At 40.3% G+C, this 14603-nt stretch overlaps 1 protein-coding gene across 1 annotated transcript in view; it reads left to right on the forward strand.

Annotated features, from left to right (window-relative positions):
* Positions 1-1151: 1151 nt before the first annotated feature.
* LOC126458842 (E3 ubiquitin-protein ligase RMND5A) overlaps positions 1152-14603 on the forward strand; it is an 84654-nt gene continuing 71202 nt past the window's right edge. The window contains exons 1-2 of the mRNA XM_050095820.1: positions 1152-1377; positions 1496-1641. Coding sequence (XP_049951777.1) covers positions 1242-1377; positions 1496-1641 — 282 coding nt within the window. The 5' untranslated portion in view covers positions 1152-1241. The remainder of the gene's footprint in view (positions 1378-1495; positions 1642-14603) is intronic.

A 14603-nucleotide genomic window follows, 5' to 3' on the forward strand; every position in this document is an offset into this window, starting at 1 on the left:
AAACTGGGAAGAAGTTAACAAGTTCTGCTGGGTTAAGTGAGTCAATATTCTATCATAGGCCACTTTCGCAAACAATTTTGAAAAGATGGAAGGAAATAGGTCTGTAATTAGAGGAGGTGGCTTATTAATAGATATTACTGCAGCATATTTAAATCTGGCTGGAAATATCCTATAAATCACTGATTGATTACAAAAATATGTTAGGGTAATCGTATTAAATCAGTACAAGATTTTAGTATTATGCCAGAAGTATCACCCACTTCTTTTTGGTGATCTGATGAATTCTATTTATTTCTTAGAGCTGTATTTTTGAAGCTAACTGCTGTATTCGGTCGTTTATAGAGGTGCGACATCTGCTGCCACTGTAAGGAAGTACTCACTAAATTTGATGCTCATTGTTTCCGTTGTAGGTCTACCCAGGTGTATTGAGTTACTCTCTACTTGGAAACTGCAGGCAGCAAAGTTGCATGGCTGAATCCCACATTCACAGTGGCGCTGCCCTCCTTGGATTTTCATGATTTTTACCACTCGGCGGTACTATACACAACGAGCTTGGTTGCTTACCTTCCTGCCTCCAGCAGTACATCTATGCGATAATTAATACAAACTGCTAATGTTATTTATGGTGTTAAAGTAACATAACATTATATACTAGATGAATAATTAGTCATTCGTCTTAACTACGAGTAGATTTTTTCATAGCACCAGAAGAGAAATTACGACTTTCATTTGTTGTAACCTCACACCAAGGCCTCGAGGCCTGCAGTCGTCTCACTGCGGCACCTGCTGAGCTTAGGCAGCAGGTAGCCACCGCTTTCTTGAACGCCAGCTGCCGTTTGTAGTGTACTGCCCGTTCAGAGAACTCCGGTCCTTGCCCGAATTGTGACGCCTTGTGAGTGCAAAGTTGCCAATTTTGCGGAGAATCCTGAAAATTCGGCAGCGCTTATCCAAAAACATTTTATAATATAGCCTTTGCCAACCCATGTTTCCATTAAATTCGCTGTTGTTTCCAGTTTGTGCTGGATAAGAAGTGAATACTTTGCGTCCATTCGACACTCGCCACTGTGGTAAAGATATTTACCTTTGTATACGGTCAAAATTTTTGGAATCCCTTTTCTTCGCCTTCTAGTAGTTCCAGCGATTCCAAAGATGTAATACCTATGTGTCCTCGGTAGCTTTGTTTTGTCGAATGTTTTTATTTATCTTAGCTTAGTTGCAGAAAACAAGTTGAGTATTTGACAATGGATGCATGTAATGCGGTTGAAAGAGAAGTTGACAAAGTATTATCGAAGTTTGGAGGAATCAATGAGCATGCTGATCGTGTTTTGAGAGAAATAACAGACAACTTAGAAGACCTAAAGAAAGAGTTTGCTGAAGGTAAATGAACTTTTAAAAGTTTGTGTCAATTTTTCTGTGTACGCATTGTGTCACAGTGGCCGCATTAGTGCTACGTTTGAACGGTTTGTCAGTTTTGAGTGCAGTTCCTTATTTTCAGGACCCGTAGATTATGAACTGACAACTGCGCAAATTGTCATTCTAAAGCAAACTCTGGATAAAGTCCGAGAAACAGTTCAGCGACTGGCTACGGATCACCGCGACCTGCACAGTACCGTCTCGAAAGTAGGGAAAGCAATTGACAGAGTAAGTGAGAACTTGATTTATCATCAGATTTGCCAGTATAGATCTTTAATGTAAATCATTTAGAGTAGACATAAATGCTTCGCTTGTGCTATTTTTTTTTTTTTTTTTTTTTTTTTTTTTTGTTTTTTTTTTTTACGAATTCGACTGGGGATGACGGAATACATATAACCGTGTCAATGTGTTTGATGTTATAAAATCGAAACTTGTTTATTGTATTACTCAAGCTTCGAGTAAAGCTGCACGCTGATGAACGTATCATAGTAGAATGTATTATTAATTATTTCTCTACCCGGATGGAATTTTGTAGTGTTTTCTTTGTCATGTCAGGGACGTAAATTTCAACCTTTGTCTGGAGTCATTGCCAAATTCATAAAGAACTTATTCTGTCGTTGAATAAAGTGCATTTGTGCAATGCATCTAATATTGACATATGGATTGACTTACAGATATATGTTTGTAGGGAATCCTAGAGTGCCTTACACACATTTGTGTTTCAGTTTTAATTGAAATTTTATCACACTGATAATTTGTATGCTCATGTTGTATACAAATCTAATAAGTTGACGTATGTGTGTCTGAAACTCATATCAGGTAAAAGCATATGAATGGGATTGTGTAGAGCTGTAATATTAAAAATTAGTTTTAACTGCTTTGCCAACTCACAACCAAACTGTCACCTCCCAATCTAAATTAGATTTCAGGCTACACTGCAGATCCTAAAAAACTAATAAAAACTCAAGAAATACTGTTGGTGGTCTGTTCCCTTTCTGTTTGCACCCACATGACTTCACATGCTACATCACCATTATTTTATAGGACAGAGCTAACAACCAGTATCAGTAAGTACAGTTGATTCGCAGTTATACTGAAATGTCTGCTATCAACACAAAAACTAAACATCGTGGCAACTAATTTCACATATCACACACATAAGTTACGTAACTAAATAAATTGGTGACACAATAACATAAAGCAAACCATCCACAATCAAGCACAAATATTCTACCAACACTAATACCCCCAAATAACTGTAAAAACAGTTTTTACATAACACAGAGGACTTCAACAAAACGGCAGAGCTAAACTTGCCATACACATGTTTCGCTGTAAAACAGAGATTGTAACTCAGAAATAGAATATAACTGAAAGATAAAAAAAAATCATCAAAACAAAAGAAAGCTTAATTAAAAAACAAAAAAATAATATTTGAAGCCCACTATAATGACAAAAAGCTGGTACCATACATCAAACAAACCCATCCCAAATCTCCCCTAGGTGTAGGAGTAGCATGTTTGACTAGTAATCAAGATGACTCTGGTTCAGTCCCAGACATTACCGAAATTCTGAATCAAAATGGTCGGGAGTGGTGGCCAAAGACTTCTGGTACAAGTAGCCACTCCTTTGTCAAAGGGGACTGAGGAGTAGACAAAGGCTCAGGTCTTATTCATACAGTTGAAGTGGGAATGCTGCACCTAATAGGTAGAAGAATCAGCAATAATCTAGAGCATGACTGTGCAGAAGGTAATACAAATCACTGTACTGAACACTCTTAAGGTGTAGCCACATGACGTATGATCTGTAATGAAAAAAGTGTCATGATGATTTCTCCATTAGCAAAAGATTGCATCTTAAGCCATCATTTAGATCTATGGGAGGAATATGCCAAGGAAGGGGTGACCTAATAACCAATAAAAAGTTAACATTCTATGACTAAGAGCATATAGACTTGAGGTCTGAATGAGACAGGGAAGTTTTGAGTATGGTAGAGGAACTAAAAAATATGGAAGGGGAAATGCAAAGGGTCAATTTAGTTATTAAAAAAAAATATATGTTAAGGGTTTACAGTCAGACAAAAGTAAAGTAATATCAGTAGCACCAGAAAATGGTGTAATGGGAGTAGGAAGATACAGCATAGAGTGAGTTACTATAAACAGTTCAATTATAGGATTTTCTTATCAGACTCGGTGTCAAACCAGCACCAAGAACAATAATTCAGTTATACATGGGCAACACCACAAACAGCAGATGAACTACGGAAAGTGTACGAGGATATAGAATGTGCAGTTGAGTATGTAAAGTATTATGTAAACTAAGGGGGGGGGGGAGAAAGGAGAATAACTAATAGTATCAGCTACATCTGAACTTTTTGCAGAATCAGCAGTGATGAGTGAAAATGCATGCCGGACAGGACCTGGAGTTAGGATGTCCTGCTTACTGGTTGCATTCACCACTGCACCACCTGGTCATAGTGTTTATTGCAAGTGTGCCGACTATCTCGGCACGCTCCATGGCTGATTCTCACTCCCACCCAGTGCCACCGATCCACAGTCCCTGTCTATGTTCTTTGTGCTCACTAATTTTAGATCCCCGCTGAGATGGAATGTAAATTTGCGTCTGCACTGAGGGTTGTGGATTCAGTGCCTCTTTCCTTTTTACCCCACCCACCTTCAGTGTACATAATATTTATGACAGCTGTGGATTTTGCATGGTATCTGTTCTTTTGGACATGTCCGGGTCTGGCACGCATTTTCACTCTCTGTCACAGATTTTGCAAAACATTTCTGTGCAGCTGATATCATTAGTTCACTTCCTTTCCTTTCTCCCCCCCCCCCCCCCCTCCCCCACACATTTAATTTACAAAATATTCATCACAGCTGCGCATTTCATGTTGTGTCCGTTCCTTTTGACATGTTGATGCACTCATATCACAGTATGCAAAGGGCGATGAAAATCTAATAATTGGGAGTGGTTGGAACCCTGTAATAGGGGCAGGCTCGTCAGACAGAACTACGGACAAATATCATCCCGGTGGTAAGAATGAGAGATTGAAAGACTGGTCGAGTTTTGCATTAATTTTCACTTAGTAATAGTGAATACACTGTCCAAAAATCACAGGAATACACTGTTCAGAAATCACAAAAGGAGGAGGAATACACGGAAGGGGCCTTACTAAATGCTGTTTCAATATTTGACGTATAGTGTATAGCTAAAAATAGTCCAGTTACGATTTGAGTCATGGGATGATTCTAGCTGAGTTACATAATGGTCAGACAGATATTCTGAAATTAGATATTGGATTGTAAGGCATGCCCTGGAGGAGATATAGACCCAGATCACAATTTAGTAATGATGAAGAGTAGGATGAAATTTTAAGAGACTCTTCCTGATGAATCAGTGTGGAAAGAAGTGGGATAGTGAATTTATTGAGATGTGTTTGAAGTTCTCTAAGGCTCTAGATCAGCGGTCAGCAACGGGCGGACCGTGGTCCAGGTCCGGACTGTGGCAGGTCAAAAACTGGCCCGCCAAATATATTTTGGAAGTATAAATTATGTATTCATTTATTTTTTATAAAAAATATTTTTCTTTAGGTAGCAGTTTAATGATTGCACCCTTACAATTTTTTCTAGTACAATTAACTGCTGAATAATTAGAACTCTTAATAGGTACATATAGGTGGATTAAATACGTAGTTGCTATGCTGTGCAGTGCAGGGGAGTACACTGAAGATTGGGGATGAAAGGGAGCAAGCTGGCCCATCAGCGCAGCATGTTGTGTCAATCCACTTAAAAGCTCTGGACACACGAATGCAACACAAGAATTTTATTTAATGAACAAGAAAATTTTATAAATCGATTTCATACTCTGGCAACCTCTGAAACGTCTGTTACATGTGAGTAGGCATATTCATTTAAACACCATTTTTTGTGCTCGTAACTGGAACAATAGCTTAAAGCTACTTTAAATGGAACTTTGGACTAGTTCAGTGTGTGGTGGCAATCTTTGACAACAAAGCACAGTGCAGCTCCTTTGGTGTGCGGCAGCATACACTTTGACAAGGAAGTAGCTCCTTTGCAGTTCGTTGTGCTGGGCACCAGTATTTTTGTGAAGAATGACTCTAAATACAGTACACAAATTTTATTTCCACTTCATCAGTAGTTGTTGCTATCTTGTACAAAGCGTTTTGTTATTATTGAAGCTTACAACATTTCTTTTGCATCGATATGGTTCCTAGTAAATAGTGAACAGTGAAAATGGAAAGGTTTTGACTCAGTGGACTGAACAATATTGTTTTACACCCCCACCTCCCTGATAGGCCTGGAGCTGTTCCAGTTTGTCTCATATGCAACAGAACTGTCAGTATTGTTAAAAGTGCCAATTTAGAGCGACACTACAAAACAACTCGTCAGCAGTTCCATAACAATTTTCCTCTGGGCAGTGAAGCACATCAAGGAAATCCCCAGCCATATCTAGCTTCTTACAAAAAAGGCACAACTTTCCTAGTTTGCTCTGTGAGCTAGCAAGAAAAATCTGCAGAAGCAGCGATGCATGTGTGTTGGATGCTTAATTAACACCAGAAGCTGTTTTCAGGCTCTGAGATGGTAAAAAAATGTAGTTTGGATGTGGTTGTGGCACTTTTTGAAGAGAAGTATTATGTTGTTGCCATGGTTCAAGGTATTCCATTATTGACAAGAAGTAATAAAAGAAGAACCAAAATTTGGCTGCTGTTTCCTTGAACTTCTGCAGAAGGCACCTTGTTACCCCAAGCACTAGATGAATCATGCAATGTTGTTGATGAAGAACAAATGTCCAGTTTCTTGCAGTTTTTCGATGTTGAAAGTGATGGATTTAGGAAAGAATTGCTAACGATATTGCTGTTGAAAGACAAGACTCCCAGAGAAGATTTAGTTAAGACTTTTCATGGCTGTGTGACAAAATCAAACGATGTCTGTTTGATAAAACTGTGTCTGTTTCAACTGACAGGGCCACAGCCGTGATAGGCAAAGAAAAAAGACTAATAAAGAGAATCAAAGATATCTTATCAGTGAATAACTCACCAGGCAGCTATTTGTGGAAAACTTAGTGTGACTCTGAAAGAAGTAATGGACAAGTCAATGAATTTTATGAGGTCTCGATCTGCTCTTCAGCACAGACAGTTCTGGAGTTTCTTTATGAGTGTGATTTGGTGCATTCTGACCTACTGCAGTACCACAACATACGTTGGCTAAGGTAAGGTCAAGTTATCGAACATTTTAGCAAATAAAAGGCGAAGTAACATCCTTCTTAGAAAACCTGGATTCACAAGAAGCAAGAAACTGTTGAGAGTTCCTAGCAGACCAACGCAGTATGCTAGCTGCAGCTTTCTAGAAAGATGTTCTGAAACATTTAAATGCAGTCAATACCCATGCTACAAGGAAATGGGAAATTAATATGTGATTTGATACAAAGTGTGTGTTCTTTCGGTCGCAAGCTGGAGACCTTTGAAACAGGCATTGCACATTAAGAATATTATCACTTTCCAACAGTTTTTGTATATAAAAATACACTCATGCTCATAAATTAAGGATAATTGCAGAATGTGGTGCCACACAGCATGGCACTACACAAAACTGGTGCTAATAGCATAAGCACATAGGGAACATGCATGGCACAGATCTATAAGTCCACAGTATTGGCGATAAGTTGAGAAAACCATCCCGAAACACATGTGCTACAAAACACCACTGTTTCCTGCGCATGTACCCTGACATCAATATGGGATATGATCACCACACACACATACACAGGCCGTACAACGGGTTGGCATACTCTGGATCAGGTGGTTGAGCAGCAGTATAGCCTCTCATTCTTGCACCAGTACCTGTTGGAGCTCCTGAAGTGTCATAGGGGTTTGAAGACATGCAGCGATACGTCGACCGAGAGCATCCCAGATGTGCTTGATGGGGTTTAGGTCTGGAGAACAGGCAGGCCGCTCCATTCGCCTGATATCTTCTGTTTCAAGGTATTCCTCCATGATGGCAGCTCGTTGGGGCCATGTGTTATCATCCATTAGGAGGAAGGTGGGGCCCACTGCACCCCTGAAAAGGTGAACATACTGGTGCAAAATGATGTCCCGATACACCTGACCTGTTATAGTTCCTCTGCAGGGTTGTACATGCACCGATCATAATCCCACTCCACACCATCAAACCACGACCTCCATACAGGTCCCATTCGAGGACATTAAAGGGTTGGTATCTGGTTCCTGGTACACGCCAGATGAAAATCCGGCGAGAATCACTGTTCAGACTATACCTGGACTTGTCCGTGATCATAACCTGGACCCACTGTTCTGATGACCATGTACTGTGTTCTTGACACCAGGCTTTAAGGGCTCTCCTGTGACCAGGGATCAGTGGAATGCACCTTACAGATCTCCGGGTGAATAAACCATGTTTGTTGAGTCGTCTGTGGACTGTATGACTGGAGACAACTGTTCCAGTGGCTGCGGTAGGGTCCCGAGCAAGGCTACCTGCAATACTCCGTGGCCATCTGCAGGCACTGATGGTGAGATATCAGTCTTCTTGTGGTGTTGTACACTGTGGATACCCCTTACTGTAGTGCCTGGACACGTTTCCTGTCTGCTGCAATTGTTGCCATAATCTTGAGCTCTCACTTTGTGGTACACGGAGGGCCTGTGCTACAACATCTACATCTACATCCATACTCCGCAAGCCACCTGACGGTGTGTGGCGGAGGGTACCTCGAGTACCTCTATCGGTTCTCCCTTCTATTCCAGTCTCGTATTATTCGTGGAAAGAAGGATTGTCGGTATGCCTCTGTGTGGCCCCTAATCTCTCTGATTTTATCCTCATGGTCTCTTCCCGAGATATACGTAGGAGGGAGCAATATACTGCTTGACTCCTCGATGAAGGTATGTTCTCGAAACTTTAACAAAAGCCTGTACCGAGCGTCTCTCCTGCAGAGTCTTCCACTGGAGTTTATCTATCATCTCCGTAACGCTTTCGCGATTACTAAATGCTCCTGTAACGAAGCACGCTGCTCTCTGTTGGATCTTCTCTATCTCTTCTATTAACCCTATCTGGTACGGATCCCACACTGCTGAGCTGTATTCAAGCAGTGCTGTGTTTGACCAGCCTCCAGTCGTTACCCCTCATAATGTCATCAGTATGTGTTCTTTGAGCCATTTTCAACACACAGTCACCATTAGCACTTCTGAAAACGTCTGCACATTTACTCGCTGCACCATACTCTGACATGTGCCAACACACCTCTGCCTATGTGGACTGCTGCCAGCGCCACCGTGTGACAACCGCAGGTCAAATGCGCTGCGTGGTCATACCCCAAGGTGATTTAAACCTGCAGACTACCCACCAGAGCGTTGTTTCACCATGCATCAGCATTATCCTTAATTTATGAGCATGAGTGTAGTTCTGGAATAAACATTTCAGTATTCTCAAGTTTTTTTTTTGTCAGATATTGAGAAGGAATTTGAAGTTAGATCCAAGACTTTTCTGAGATATAGAAGCTGCTGCAGTTCTTAAAATCGCCTTTTGAAGTTTCTCCAGGATCAGAATGGATGGATGTGGCTGCAACGTTGTTGTGCCTTTTAAAGTCTGTACTCCAAATGGAGATAACAGACTTGCAGGAAGGCATTTCCTTACAAACATATAAAACTGCATCCACTGAAGTATTTTGGAGTGGACATGTCCCAGAAAAATATGAAAATTTCGGAAAAGTTGCCATATACTGTACCTTATGTTTGGCTCCACATACAGTTGTGAAATTTCATTTTCAAAATTTTTTTGACGAACAGGTATTGCTCAAGACTAATGGCTGCCCACCTAGAAGATACTATTTGCTTAATTTGCTCCCCACATGAACCTAACTTTGAGAAACTGGCTCTAAAAAAAAGACTGAGGATATAATTTCACCCACTGATTTTAATACAAATTTGCATATCTATTGTATTTCATATTTTGTGAGTGAAAATTAAAATAAAAAATTAGTAAGAAATATTGAGGATTTTTCTCCTTTACCTTAATAAAAAAATTTTCAAAAGCATCTGGACCTCATCAAAAATTACCTTCTTGACCCCCTTCTGTAGATCATGCTATAATGAATGCCACAACAGGTATTCTGTTGAAGAAGAATGGACATGTCTAAAATGAGCACTTCAAATTTTTGTGCCTGATGATAAAGGTTTTCCAGCCCAAAATTGCTGTACTTTCAATATCTCCTTTCTTCTCAAATTGTTGAGGGTAAATTTACTGTGGCATTTAGGACAGGTCAAGAGATGTTCTGTATCCTGATATCCATATCTTGTCATAATCATTTATGAGGCCCAACTTGAGCAGGTTCGCCTTCACTAGTGTTTCACCCATTCTGATGTATTTGAGGCTATCACAAGTCTTGCATCCCAAGTTCTCACCACTGGGCACTTCTAGTAGGGGAGAGCAATCATCAGGAGGTTTGGTAAGTTCAATATACAAGAATCTATTGCAGATTCAAATCTTCTAGGTTGAATCAAATAAGGAATGGTATGCATCAGGGGTACACATAAACTTCCCATTGTATTCTGATCAGGCTCTTCAGGAGTTGGGTTCCGTAAATCTGGCTGCCTTCTGTAATTTATGAAGCAGCATTGATTTTTGTGCAACTGGTTATTAGTGAGTATGTTTCATTTAGGCTTAAGTCGATCTTCTCAGCATGTACCAGGCATGCATATTTTGTTGTTACGAAGCACAGTGCCTGGGTTGTGGTTCTCAGTACCTTTGGTCTAGTTCCCATTTGCTGTTAGCTGATTTTTCTCAGTATGTTTTTTGCAAGTTTATGACAGGTCGTCTTGCAGTGGTGCTAAAAACGGACAGTCACAGAAGTTGGACCAACAAATACTGGTAGAAGGAATGTAACTGCAAAGAAACCTTGGGTAATGGAAGAAATACTTCAGTTAATCTACAAAAAACAGCAAGTACACAAATGCTCAGGAAAAGACAGGCTTACAGCAAGAATGAAATAAGTACGAAGTACAGGGAAACCAAGGTGAAATGTTTGCTGGAAAAATATGAAGGTATTGAGAAAGGAATGGTCATATGAAGGACTGGTTCAGTGTATAGAAAAGTGAAAACCCATGGCGAAACTAAAAGCAAAGGCTTCAACATCAAGTGCAAGAGGAGTTCCACTGCAACGTGCAGAAGAGGTAGTGGGTTGTTGGAGGGGGTACATTCAGGACCTCTGTGAGAGGGCTGAACTGTCTGATGTAAGGAGTCAATATGAATGACAATGTTCTGGTATTATAGTTCAACAGAGCTGTCAAAGACTTGTGATCCAATAAAGTGGAAACAATAAAAAACATTCTCTCAAATTTCTAAAATCATTTGGGGAGTTAAAACTAAGGGACTATTGAAGTTGCTTTGCAGAGTCAGTCAGTATGGATAGATACCAACAGACAATCTCGAAGACAGCAAAGGCAGGTACATGTTTTCAGTGTTCGGACAATCAGCTTTAAACCTCATGCACTCAAGAGGCAGTACTGATGACACACTAGATAATGGAAGCAAGACTTAGGAAAACTCGAGACACATTTATATGGTTTGTTGACCTAGAAAAAATGTTTGGCAATATAAAATGGAAAATAGATGTAAGCTTTGGAGGAAGATGCGTAACATACAGCGTGTTCAATAACAAGGATGGAAAGTAAAGAATGGAAGACCAGAACCAAAAGGTGTAAGACGGGGATGTAGTCTTGCACCCCTGTTCATCGAAGAAGCATTGATGGAAATAAAAAAAAAAAAAGGATCAGTAGTGGATTTGAAATTCATTGTGAAAGGACATCAGTGACAAGAATTGCTGATGACATTGGTATCTTTGGTGAAATTGAGGGAGTATTGGAGGACTTGCTGAACAGAGTGATTAGTCTAATGATCACGCTGTCAATTTAGAGTAAACCAAAGGAAGAATAAAGTAACTGAGAGTAGCAAGAATGACATTAACTATAAATGTAACATCAAAATTGGGGACCATGAAATGAAAGAATTCTGTTATTTTGGGAGCAAAATAATACCTAATAGATGAAGCAAGGTAGATGTAAAAAGCAAACTAGCACAGTCAAAGAAGTTGACAACCATCAAACATTGGCATTAATTTGCAGAATAATGCACATTTGGAGCACGGAATTGTGTGGGAGTGAGTTATGGACTGTATGAAAATGAGAACAGAAGAGAATTGAGGCATTTCAAATGTAGTGTTATTGGATGTTGAAAATTAAGTGGACTGATAAGGTAGGCAGAATCGGGGCGGAAAGGAAGATGTGGGAAAAAACTGACAAAAAAAGGGGGGGGGGCAGGATGATAGCATGTGTGCTAAGATATCAGGGAATAACTTCCATGGTACTTGATGGAACTGTAAAGAATAAAAACTGTAGGGGAAGACAGAGATTGGGCTATATCTAGCTGACAACTTGGAACATCTGTTGCACGTGCTACTCTGACATGAAGAGGTTGAAATGGTAGAGGAGTTTATAGTGGGCTGCTGCAAACCAGTCAGAAGTCTGAACCCCAATAAACAAACAACAAAAATCAATAAAGTAACAACTAAACTACATTTAAATTATAAAAAACCAAATATGGTTAAAATAATAATCATTATTATTATTATAAACAGGTAAGTGGAAAGAGATTGCAACTAAAATGCACCTACTCCGACGTAGCTAACGAACAGGGGCCTATTCGTGCCTGTAGAATGGAAGAGTGCCTTTTACCCTTCCACACAACAGATATGTGCCCCCCCTCTCCCCAAACAACCTCCCTTTTTTCCCAGTATCCCTCGCTATCATTAGTACAGATCATAATTTTTTTAACTCCACTCTATGATAAATCACAAGATGGTTGTAACTCGCCTCCTCCACCCCACTTAAAAAGCAATGCCATCCAAAAATATTTAACAGCCCTCTGCATGAATTCCTCCGTAAGTGATACCAAAATCCTTGTAGACTTATTTTCCAGCCACTGATGTACATCATCTGAACAACCCCCACCTGAAACTACAGACCCTCCCCCAATCTGCTTACCAAAACAAAACTCGTTAGTTTCTGCTCCTACCCCCAAAAGATCCATCTATTTAATAATTCCCCACATACTTCACGACAAAACAAAAACCTAACAACCACTGATACATTTGCTAACACCCATTTCTTGTATAGGACACGTAATATGAAATTAATACAAATAAAAGTAAGTCAACAAATTGAACCTTAATCTCTCAAACCAGATCCTGCAGTGGACTGAGCCCTCCCAACTCATCCACATATCTGAACAATGACTAGCAGACGGCGCGCTGGACTAGCCGAGTGGTCTAAGGCACTGCAGTCATGGACTGTGTGGCTGGCCCTGGTGGAGGTTCGAGTCCTCCCTCAGGCATAGGTGTGTGTGTTTGTCCTTAGGATAATTTAGGTTAAGTAGTGTGTAAGCTTAGGGACTGATGACCTTAGCAGTTAAGTCCCATAAGATTTCACGCACATTTGAAGATTTTTGTTTAACTAGCAGACATTTCAGTCAGATGTGTATTTTCACCACACATGACATTTGTAGTAATCGTGAATAATACCCTCCTTTTGAAGATATCTAACAGTTGACTGCAAATCTTCCATTCTTCACAACAACATACAGCTAGTGAATGTAACTGATGGATCCATTAGGCTACAGCTGACCCATACATTCTGTTATTGTCACCACAGACGAATGTCTTTGAGGATTTGGGGATGCTCCTGGGAAATATTCCCTCTCCTTACTGCTTTCCACTTTGTGGCTGCCAGTGATCTTTGTTACTGACCATCCAAAAAATAATACATTACTAGTAGATTTACTTGCTAGTCGGTGGTTGCTAATACAGCACCACAGTTTTATAACGCAAATGATTTTATAGTATGCATTTCTCTTAGGATTTACTTACTTTTAGACTTCCAGACTGTAATGTTCACTTGGTTACATAGTGTACACTGAAATTAACCTTCCTGCTTAATCTTTGTGCAGGACTGGCAACTGAAACTTAAACATATAACTTCAGCAATGTATCCTGTCTACCAGGGGCTGCAAAGTGAAGTGGTACAATGGTTAAAGATATTGAACTCGTGTTTGGGTTCAGTGGTTTTCAGATGAATGTTCATCTCCTCAGATTGAGGTTTCTGTGATTTCCTTTTACCACTTATGTCAAGTGTCAGTATGATTTCCTTTAAAATGACATTCGCAGTTTCCTGCCATCCTTTTCCTTGCCATCTCCCCACCCCTTCCTCTCTGCAGTTAGAACTCATTACCAGTATTTAATGTTGTTGCTTCTAATATAATAAGCCTTTAAATGCAAATCTGCTTCACTTCTCAGGTGCACTTGTTCATGTGGATACACAAGCCTTTTTTTTTTGTTAAAAACAAATGCAAGAGGGAGGTGGTTCTGGAATTTTTGCTGCGCGGAAAAGCCGTGCGGTCTGAGGCGTCCTGTCACAGTTCGCGGGTCTCCTCCCCATCGGAGGCTCGAGTCCTCCCTCAAGCATGAGTGTGTGTGTTGTCCTTAGTGTAAGTTAGTTTAAGTTAGATTAATAAGGGACCGATGACCTCAGCAGTTTGGTCCCATAAGATCTTATCACAAATTTCCAATTTCTAGAATTTTCAGCCTATCGAGTTGAATTACAGGATATATTTATAGCACTGAGATAGATGAGACATCGTGTTGCTCTGAATTGCCTCTCATCTTCCAATTCGTTCAGTACTTTGTAGATGATTCAGCAAATGAAATAGTCTATAGTGCCCAGAAAATTGTTCCCCTGCCTTGGTGCAGGGGAAGATGGAATGCTATCGGGTAGCTACACTCAAGCCCCCAAGTTTCGAGTTTGCAGAACAACGTGACACTATGATCATGTGTGCCCTAAGAAGTGCATTGGCAGTGAATTGTTGCCATGTGGCGGCACAGTCATGCAGACACAAGGTGCACTGGAAAACTGGCCATGAGCTGCAGGTGGAAGTTACTTTCTGTGTTGCGTTCCGCAGGTGGCATATGGAATATTGATAGGAGAATGATGCTCTTCTGTGGCAATACAGTATTCACATAACTCTCCCCCCCTTTCCCCACTCCTGCAGTGTCGGAGGCTAGAATAGACTCACAGCAATTCCTTGCCTGTCGTAAGAGACAACTAT

The sequence above is a fragment of the Schistocerca serialis genome, chromosome 1, assembly GCF_023864345.2.
Source record: "Schistocerca serialis cubense isolate TAMUIC-IGC-003099 chromosome 1, iqSchSeri2.2, whole genome shotgun sequence".
Taxonomy (NCBI): Eukaryota; Metazoa; Arthropoda; class Insecta; order Orthoptera; family Acrididae; genus Schistocerca; species Schistocerca serialis.